The 10,378-nt window shown below is 44.3% G+C and overlaps 1 protein-coding gene across 1 annotated transcript; it reads left to right on the top strand.

Annotated features, from left to right (window-relative positions):
• Positions 1 to 91: 91 nt before the first annotated feature.
• SEC22C (SEC22 homolog C, vesicle trafficking protein) lies at positions 92 to 8,221 on the top strand. The gene is made up of 5 exons (XM_081825207.1): positions 92 to 1,328; positions 1,454 to 1,633; positions 4,000 to 4,118; positions 5,513 to 5,578; positions 7,688 to 8,221. Exons 2-5 carry the CDS (start codon positions 1,507 to 1,509, stop codon positions 7,886 to 7,888), a joined length of 513 nt encoding a protein of 170 aa, XP_081681333.1. The 5' UTR covers positions 92 to 1,328; positions 1,454 to 1,506; the 3' UTR covers positions 7,889 to 8,221.
• Positions 8,222 to 10,378: the final 2,157 nt, after the last annotated feature.

Here is a 10,378-nt window from a genome sequence, read left to right as displayed (position 1 = left end):
ATTCATTTGAGACACAGAGATAGAGAGAGAGCATGAGCAGGGGGAGAGGCAGAGGGAGAGGGAGAAGCAGGGTCCCCGCTGAGCCGGGAGCCCGATGTGGGGCTCGATCCCAGGACCCTGGGACCATGACCTGAGCCGAAGGCAGACATCCAATCATCTGAGCCACCCAGGCGCCCCACCTGCAGTCTTTTTATTGCATTTTATCAAAGTATCAGTCTGCAACCATTTGGAAATAAGAAAAACTGGCCCTTCGCTCAGAGGTCTGAGAGATACTGCTCTGGAAGAGGATAGTTTTTTCCTAGGCGTTGACAGAGAGGCCTCGTAGAGGCTTGATAATTACAGTGTACGCTCTGTTTTTCTCAGGTGAGTCAAGTCATCCTGAGCTCTTGGGAGAACAGGAGTTGAGGTGGGAGTTGGGGGGCCTTTTGCGGCCTCTATGTAGGCAGCTGCCATCTCTGTGATGCTCTCGAACGAGGGGCTGGCCGCAGTTGGTGGGTGCAGAGAAGTGTTGCCACGTGTGCTTTCTGGAGCTCCTGCCAGAGCCCTCAGACTCCCTCATGGGGCCCACCGGCTGGTGCATTTCTTTGTCACCCAAGAGGTGCTGGGGAAGTCCCTGGCACGCAGGCCTCTGCCTGTAGACCTGTGACACAGGCAGAAGGTTCTCCCCAAGTCTCCCTGTGAGGCCTGGTTCACTGGTGCTCTCAGCCCCACTTCTTCCTGCAAAGAGGGCACTCTGGCCCCGGACAGACCACAGCTGTGGCGTCCCTTGGTTGTCAGTCCATTAGCAGCCGTGGACTGTTCTTCTCCCCCCTCGGCTCTACATGTGCCTTCCTTCTAAAGTGCTGTGCTTGATCTGACAGCAGACCCTGCCCCAGCGTCATGCGTGCTCCCTACTGAGTGAGAGGAGAATATAATAGTAGTGATTCTAGGTATGCATTATGCATCATTTTGCTTTGCCAATATGTATGAAACTCTACTTCAAATACTTGTTAAAACTTAATGGATTAATACTTTAAAATATACAGTCTTAGTTTACACAGTATATCCACATTTATTTGTAATTTTTTTCTCACATGCCTTTTTTTAGGACAGTTAGCTCAAGAATAACTCTCTCCCCTTTTTAAGCTTTCAAACAGTCGGTGAATCGCCCTGGGTTGTACCACCGGCAGTGGTTGAGCTCGGACTCAAGCCCCTAGCCCTTGACTCCCTCATCACTGAGGTTCTGGAAGGCATTGTTGCCTTCTCCATGGACACTCATGTTTTAAGTATTATGCACTGAAGAAATCGATGAGACCAGTGATGACACGTAGTAATCATTTGACCTTTAGGTATATCTCGATACTCTGGCTGACCTACTAGCTTGCTTAGAAATGTAAACTTCATTTTGCACATACTGTTCTATGATACCCATTTCGTTGCAGCTGCTTAACTTGGGTTGCTCTCTTTTCTGCAGACAGTATCATTCAGAACGTGAAGTGGCATTTTAACCATGTAAGTTCCATTCAGATGGAGAGCAGCTTGGAAAAAATTCAGGAGGAGCTGGAGTTCCAGCCTCCAGTGGTTCTCACTCTGGAGGACACGGATGTGGCAAATGGGCTAATGAACGGTCACACACAGATACACTTGGAGCCTGGTAAGTGGTTTGCTGTGCTCTGGTGTTGATGAAGATGAGGTGACGTTAGGTATTTCAAATGGACAGTGACTTTTTTTTTCCCAATCAGGGAGGTGTTTTTTGGGGGTGGGTATATAAAATATGTGGGGAGGGGCGCCTGGGTGGCTCAGTCGTTAAGCGTCTGCCTTCGGCTCAGGTCATGATCCCGGGGTCCTGGGATCGAGCCCCGCATCGGGCTCCCCGCTCAGCGTGAAGCCTGCTTCTCCCTCTCCCACTCCCCCTGCTTATGTTCCCTCTCTCTCTCTCTGTGTCTCTGTCAAAAAAATAAATAAAATCTTTAAAATATGTGGGGAAATATATGGACTGATCCTGTTTCCAGGTGACTGTTACAAAATACTTGACTGTTATGATAGTGAGTTGACTGGGGGAGGGGGCAACTCATGATGACATTCAGAAGAGTGACTAGGCAGATTGTTTTCTTAACCAGGATGAAGTTTACAAGTTTAAACATAAAGGATGTCACTTCCTTAGATTTGTACATGCTCTCTCTCTCTCTCTCCTCTCTCTCTATTTTTCCCTTTGACAGTGAATCCTTATCTCATCTTATCACTTAGTGCAACATTGCAAATCTCCACTGAGACACCCCTGTCCCCCTTGACGGAGGGAGGGAAGGGCTGCGGGGATGTGAGTAGGCAGGACCAGAGCTGCGGCTTCTAGTGCTCTCACTGTCTGCTTCCCCGTGAGCCCTGGGGACATCCCTCTGTCCCTATGGATTTCCAAGCTGAGTGCCTTGGCATCCCGTGACGCAGTCTGGCATTAACACCATTAGCCACTCAATACCTAGCACGTAACAAAGCATGATTTTTTTTTTTTTTGCATTCCCTGTTACAATTACACACAATTAAACCAATTTTTAATTAAAGTGGATATTTACATTCTAAGTATTCTGTAATGGTGTAAGAACTGAATCCTTCTTTGAGAGATAGAGTTGTCTACACTATAACAGTCTAATGATTTTAACAGTTTTTATACTAAACTCATTGCTTGAACTTTAAAAGTGGTGTATTAAAAATGTTCACATTTTTGGCTTACCTTTGTGTTTTGATTTAATCTGTTTCAACCAATACATTACTGGATTGGCTCTTATGCCAATCAGTAAGTTGTCATTTATATTGGGAATGGACTTAACTTTTGTAGAAGGAAGACTGGGTATTTGAGCCCCAAACTTCTTCTTTTGCCTTATGTAAAGGTGGGGTAACTTTGTAATATGTGTTTTGTTTTTTAACCACTTAGACAAGAGAAGCAAAATCCAGAAAATGTCAACTTGCTTATCTTTCTAGGACATTTTACTGTGGTTTGACTCACCCTATTGTCCTGAGGCTAGAATCTTTACAGGTAGCATGTTCTGTTCTAACAGGAACTTTGATAGCTCAATGGAAACTCTAACACACTAACAATAGGCATCAGTTGGGTTGTGGCTAGATATTTGTATGTGTGTGCGTGTGTGTGTGTGTGTGTGTTTGTGTGTGTGTGTATGTGGGAAATGTGGGACAAGAAAGGATGGTTTTAAAAGATCACAGTAAGAGAATGGGGGTGGGGGGGAGTCACCATTTAATTGTGTGACCCGGAATCAGTCTTAGCAGGTATCTTTGAAGAGAGAATGATCATTTGTTCTAGAGTTCCAGAAACAGCTTATAGCTCAAATAATCAATGTTTCCCTCCTCTTCCCAATTATTTTAGAATGTAAGAAACTGCATGTGCTGCAGATTGCTTTAGAAGCACAGGAGACATTGAATACTGTCCTTGTTTAGAAGTTGAGAGTTGAAGTATATGATAGAAATGCTGTCAGAATTTGACAACCCATTTACAAGTAAAGCCATAAATTGCTTTAAATCAAGATTTCTCAATCTAAGCCGTATTGACATTTTGTACTGGATAATCCCTCGTTGTGAGGGGCTGTCTTGTGCATTGTAGGATGCTGAGAAGCCTTCATGGCCTATACCCACTAGATGCTGGTAACACCCTGTCCACGGTGTTGACAGCCCAAAATGTCTCCAGGCGTTGCCAGATGTCCACTGAGGGGCTAATCGCCGCTGGCTGAGAACCACTGCTTTAGACAGAAAGAAAATCAGGCCTTGAAAAACCTGTGCTTACTCAGAGAAGGACCTCTTTCTGGAAGAACTCACTTCGGATTCCCAGTTCCATTCTGTCCTTCATTTCTCGCCTTTTATGCTCTCTAACAGCAGCTGCTTTTAATTAATACGTTTGTAATTCTGTGTTTAACATACTGAGCCTATCATTAGTGGAGGTCTAGTTAATGTCTTTGTTTATTTTTCTTTCATATAGAAATTATTTTCACTAGACACTTATTTTTTTTAATTGTGAAGCTCCTAATTTCCGAATGGAACCAGTGACAGCCCTGGGTGTCCTCTCGCTTATTCTCAACATCATGTGTGCTGCTCTGAATCTCATCCGTGGGATTCACCTCGCAGAACATTCTTTACAGGTAACCTTTTTTATTATAGTTTAAATGGAAGGACCTATGATGGAAGAAACTGGTGGGGATACACTTTACTTACAAGGTTATTATGCAGAAAGATTTCAAAAATTTTTAATTAAAATACGATTTTTATGTTCAAGTTTATTCTTTATAGTAGGTTGAACAAATATGAGACTTGCTCTTTTGTATGTGTTGTCCTCAGAAGCCAGAGGGGCCTGCCGGGGGAGCTGGTGAGAAATAGCGTGCTACGGGGGCATCCTTGGGGCCCCCGGGAGTCACTGCAGGGGCCCGATTGCTCAAGAGCAAATTTGATTCTCAGACTTTGAGGTTCAGGCTGTGTCCCCCCTGGGAAAAGTTGCCACCTACTCTGATTTTTCTCATGCAGATGCCACCCTCCCTGTGTCTTTGTCAGAGAACTGTAGCACCAGGAAGCTGATTTGCCAATCTGCTCCAATCAAAGCAACTTTCTATTTCAGTGCTTTTAAAATAATTTTTTTTCTAAATTTTCAAGTATTTAAAACACTTTTAAAAAGTACAGAATCATTGTGGGCATAAGCAGATAGATACTACTTTTATTTTTTATTTTTTAAAGGTTTTTTATTTATTTGACAGAGAGAAAGACAGCCAGAGAGGGAACACAAGCAGGGGGAGTGGGAGAGGGAGAAGCAGGCTTCCCGCTGAGCAGGGAGCCCGACGCGGGGCTCGATCCCAGGACCCTGGGATCATGACCTGGGCCGAAGGCAGACGCTTAACAACTGAGCCAACAGACGCCCCTAGATACTACTTTTAAAAATAGAGCCATAATGCTCACAGCCGTGACTGTGGTAGCCAAAGTCCGAAGCACAGCTGAGGCTAAGTCTCAGGAGACTAATGTAGGCTGACCTGTGTGGAGAGTGGCAGCAGTGACCGCCTGTCACCACATCCTGTCTTTAGCCAATGTGTGCTGTGGTTCCCACTCCTATTTTGTATGATTATTCACACGCAGATACTTACCTAGCGTCCGTACGCACTAGAACAGATGCCTGGCCGACAGGATGGTAAAGTAGAGTGTGGTGACATCACGAAGGAGGTCGCGGTGCCTGGAGGTGGGCAGAATTCGGGAAGGCTGAGTGCTGACAGATGAGTAGGATTGTGAGAGGTAGTGGTGTTTGGGGGGCAGTCCAGTATGGGGGCTTAGCACAGATGCACAGGGACATGAGGGCGCATGGTCTGTCCAGGCTGTTGAAAACAGTTGCATGCCAACCCTTGTTCTGGTAAATAAACAGGGACTTATGTCTCCTTCAGCCAGCGATTTTGTAGTATCAGCCATACCAGAGTGAATGAGGTGTGAAGGGCTTCACGTCCTAGTGTTTCCATTCATCTGAATATTCCTTTTCTTGTGTTTCTTATATTTGTTTTAGGTTGTCCACGAGGAAATTGGAAATATTCTGGCTTTTCTTATTCCTTTTGTAGCCTGTATTTTCCAGGTGGGTGAAACATTAACATTTCGGTGAGTGGGTTGAACCCCATGGTCCTATTTTGTTCTTCTGTTGGAACCATCAGCAAGTTTCTTGATGTGATTTTGTTCCACCGAGGCATGCTATGGACAATACCAGGTCCTTCCTGGAAGGACCCTAGGCCCATCCTGTCCAGCTGTCTCATTTTACAGAGGAAGAACATTGGGCTCAGAAAGGGAAAGCCACTTGCCCTAGGCCACAGAGCCTTTGACAATGGCTGAACAGAAGCCAGGAATTTGGATTGGACTCCCAAGAAGGGAGGGATGAGATTGCTGTGGGGATTGGGTTGAGCCTGACTAATGTGAAGCAGCGTCTTACTTATTGTCAGGGCAGTCCAAGTATAGAAATGTCTTTCTGCAGAAGTAACAACTACTTATATGTGCTTTTTTTTTTTAAACCAGGACTAGGTTAAAAAATTTTTTTTAAGATTTTATTTATTTTTTTTTTTTAAGATTTTATTTATTTATTTGAGAGAGAGAGAATGAGAGACAGAGAGCACAAGAGGGAAGAGGGTCAGAGGGAGAAGCAGACCCCCCGCTGAGCAGGGAGCCCGATGCGGGACTCGATCCCGGGACTCCAGGATCATGACCTGAGCCAAAGGCAGTCGCTTAACCAACTGAGCCACCCAGGCGCCCCTAAAGACTTTATTTATTTATTTGAGAGAGGGAGAGAGAGAGATAACATGAGCAGGGGGGAGGGACAGAAGGAGAAGCAGACTCCCCGCTGAGCAGGGAGCCCCACACGGGGCTCGAGCCCAGGATCCTGAGATCATGACCTGAGCCGAAGGCAGACGCCCAACCAACTGAGCCACCCAGGCGCCCCCCCCAAAAATTGTTTTTAATAGTAATGCCATCTGACTCAAATCTGTCCTTGGGAGGTGAGATAAACATTACAACATTAATAGTGGGCTTTGATTGTTATTTAGTTATTTTCAAGCAAACTTCATACTTAAGGGGTGGAGTAAAATGGAGCTTTTGAATCTCCTATAGGCAGAGTTAATTCTAGTAGAAAAACCTGACTGTAATTTCCTTTCCTCATCCTCCACAAAGGCTAGGACTTTAGTACTTTCTCTACATTCTTAAGCTTTTTTATTTTTTTTTTCCCCTTTCAGTTAAAATTTCTGTTCTCAGGACACTTCCTCTCTCTTCCACATCTGTCCTAGAATGGTCTGTTTTTTAAGAATGACATAATTGTGTCAAAAGAAATTTTCAACCCAGGACTGAAAATGCACTCATTTTTGAGAAATCAAGTCTCCAGAACCTTGGGTGTTGCCATTTGAGGTGCCCAAAGCCTGCATTTCAGGGCTGTGGGGTCTTACCCCTCGGCCTTCATTCCCTCAACTGCATTCATGTACTTGGATAGCTCTCTCAGTGGGGACCTCTCTCCCACCCACTGGAGCTTGAGCCTTTGTTGAATTGCTCTGGGTTTTGAGAACGTGCTTCTTGTTTTTTTTCAACGTTGAACCAAAAAGCTGCTTTTTACCTTTTGCAGAACAAGAATGGTCTCTTTTCTGTGTGATAGCCCTATACAAAATACCGGTCGTGAGACTCTCCTGGCTGTGAGACTTTCCCTGTGTCAGAGATGTTTTTGGAGACATGATAAAGGGCGTGTCTGGGGAACATTGGTCCTTGATGTAGTTGTAACTCAGGAAAAACGAATGATAAAAGCATGGCTCTTTTCCCTGGCTTTCGTGCCTGTCATGACTCCCCTGAAGGAAGAATCCAGTTGGAGGTCAGTCAGCCTTGTTGGGGTGTCTTGGCCTGGCTCCCTTCCCTTTACCTGCATCTCTTCTTTCTCCACAGCCCCCAGCTAGGGCATTTCTGTCTGTATTTCTTAAACGTGTTAACGAGTGTCGTGTCCTCATTCCTCCTGTGACATCTATTTCACTTCTCTTCTCTCTTCTGAATCTCCACTTTCACCCAGTGATTACCAGCAGCTTACCCAGCACGTCCAGGCTGCACTGTAATGAATTCGGTTTAATCAGCTAATGTGAGTGCAGGTGCGAGACGGGAATCTTGCATCCGACCCATGGCCATTTCCTCATCTCTGATTGGACTGCCTCTTACGGTGTCATTTCAGTGTTATTTGTACCTGTTCTACAGTCCAGCCAGGACTATGAAGGTGGTGTTCCTGCTGCTCTTTATCTGCCTGGGCAACATGTACCTGCACGGGCTGCGGAACGTCTGGCAAATCCTCTTCCACATAGCGGTGGCTTTTCTGTCTTCGTATCAGATACTGACCAGGCAGCTTCAGGAGAAGCAGTCTGACTGCGGAGTTTGAAGGCGACGCTGTATGACAAATGGATCCTTTGGCTTTCTCAGGAGGGTCGTCTCTGTTTCCCTTCTGGCTTCTCGACTCAAGTTTCCACCCTTGAAGTTCCCTTCAACCAAACCAGGCCGAGCCCGAGAAACTGGGGGATTTTTAACAGGTGCAGTGGAAGGCAGGAGGTGGCTTGAGACCCAGGCCCGGTTTTGTGCTGAGCGTTATGGCCGAATCTCCAGGTCCGCACCTCTCCTTAGGTGAGAATCTGGGGGCTCACTCCCAAGGAGCATTATTGGAAGATCAGAACGGAATTGTTTTGGATGACGCAATAAAGCACGAGATTCAATAACACTAGTTTTAGTAGCTGGCGGTTGTCTCTGAGGAAACTTACTTTAAAACCCGTATCAGCTTTTCAGTCTAAATGTGACTTGGCTAGTTTTTTGTAGAGGGTCAGTACAGGGTGAATTAAAGATTTCAAAATATGGCTCAGAAATATAAGCTAGATAAATTTTGTTTACATTTTTTGATAACTTAGTCCGATATGATAGCTTTAGAATATTTAAATGTATTTTGGATATAAATTGTGAACTTATCTTCATTTAGGGAAAGGACAAACTTAAGCTGAGAAAATGGTTAAGAAAGCTGAATTTCTTTAATTTATATATAACTTTTTATGGTGGTGGGGCTGTGTGGGTACAGAAATGTTTTATATTTATCTGCAGGGTATATCTGAATATTTTAAAAATTGAGTGACCAGTGTTATTGGATCATAGCTTATGAGTATGAGCCTGAGCTTATAAGCCTGAGAATTTCAGGATTCTTTGCAGTGGGCCACAGACCGGAGTAGGTGAATCACATAGATTCACATAGTGGCACCTTACAGATGCAGGTGGTATTGAAAAAAACAAAAACAAAAACTATTGTCATCAGCCTTGTACATGGCAGCCGAGTGCCTGTCATTTTAATGATGATCAATGCCTGACCCTGTGTACCTGTTCCCAGAAGCCCTCCCAGATTAATTACTCCTCGACACCTTTCCCAGTCATCATAATTAGATCGAGGGCCTCATTCTTTATGAACAGGAGTTAAGTAGGTGTTAACTTTTTTAAAGCTTCATAAAGATATAACTAACCCTGTGCTCTGCAAAGTTACTTTTCTTGCCTCATTGTCAAAATAGTTGATTGATCACAGCTTTCCGAAATGGGGCTCTAAATAAGATCCCTTAGGTCTCCAGAAATTTCAGCCTGGGTTGTCCAGTACCATTCAGGAGGCCATTTTCCGAGCTTGCCCTTTGGATTCTTCTTGGTAGAAATCTGGAATCTGAATAGCTCAACTGCAATTGCATGGGATTTTGGGTTGAATTATGTGGTCTTGATAAATGAAAAAATCCCACTTTGATAGTATTTAAAAGTTGAAAACCATTGCAAGAGTTAGTAAGTACGTGGGGAAAGCAAGAATATTGTTTTAGGGAATTCAGTTGTACTTGGTTGTATGCTGTTAGTGCATTGCTATTGAGCTACTTGATGTCACTTTAAGAAAAACAAGTTCATGTGACTGGCAACTGTTGGGAAAATGTTGCTGCAGTCATTTTATTTTCTTATAATACAGTTTTCTATTTTTAATCAAACAGTATCTGGATGTGAAAGATATATTGGCACCATCCTCAGATGTCAAGTTCACAGTTGTCTCTCCTTCGATTCTGTATCTGCATAATCTTCTGCATACCCAGCAGGTGAATCTAAAGGCTTTCTGGGACATAATTTTGAAGAGATGGTAAAATAGAATGGGAAGCCAAGGAAGGGAGACAAATCCTTGTTAACATTAGAAGCACCAAAAAAAAAAAAAAAAGGCTTTAAAAGTTGGTAAGAACAGCTTACAAGTGAATTGTGGGTTTTGTTTTTTTTTTTTTTTCCTTTTTTCAAGCCCTTGTGTTATTGGTGTTGCCGTGTAGCCCTGTACCCCAGATGTGATTGCTCTTGGGGTTGAGCCTGTGATCCACATCCAGCAGACCCTGAAGAGGAGTCCCTCCTGGTGAATGCTTCCTACACCAGCAGGGAGGTTATCTACACTTGGTTGAATGTGGTTATCATCAATTAGCATCTACATGGGGTTTGAGATTGATTTTTGCAAACAAAAAGGAAAAGATGCACAAACAGTACAAAACAATGACCACATAAACATTGTTTAACTAGAATCCAGCTGAAAGAAGCCTCAGCTCACTGGAGGAAGAGACAAGTGATAGGAAAGAAGTTCTGGGAATATTGTCCAAGGGAAATCCCAGGCTGGTTCAGGCCTGGAATTTTGTGCCCCCCCCCCCCACCCGTGTCATCCTTGATGCCAGAAAGCTGGCCCCCCATCACAGGAGTTATCCTCACTACCCCACAGACTCATTGCTGTTCTAGCACTTTGTTTTCCCAGGGGTTCGATGCTACCTGCCCAACCGACCTCGCAGGGGTAGATCTGGGAATAGATGAAATCATGTTGGAAACAAACCTTCAAAGTGCCTTC

The sequence above is a fragment of the Leptonychotes weddellii genome, chromosome 1 (assembly GCF_054177405.1).
Source record: "Leptonychotes weddellii isolate Sample4059 chromosome 1, ASM5417740v2, whole genome shotgun sequence".
Taxonomy (NCBI): Eukaryota; Metazoa; Chordata; class Mammalia; order Carnivora; family Phocidae; genus Leptonychotes; species Leptonychotes weddellii.
The sequence above is the reverse complement of the archived record's forward strand: the minus strand, read 5'-3'. Positions and strand labels throughout refer to the sequence as shown.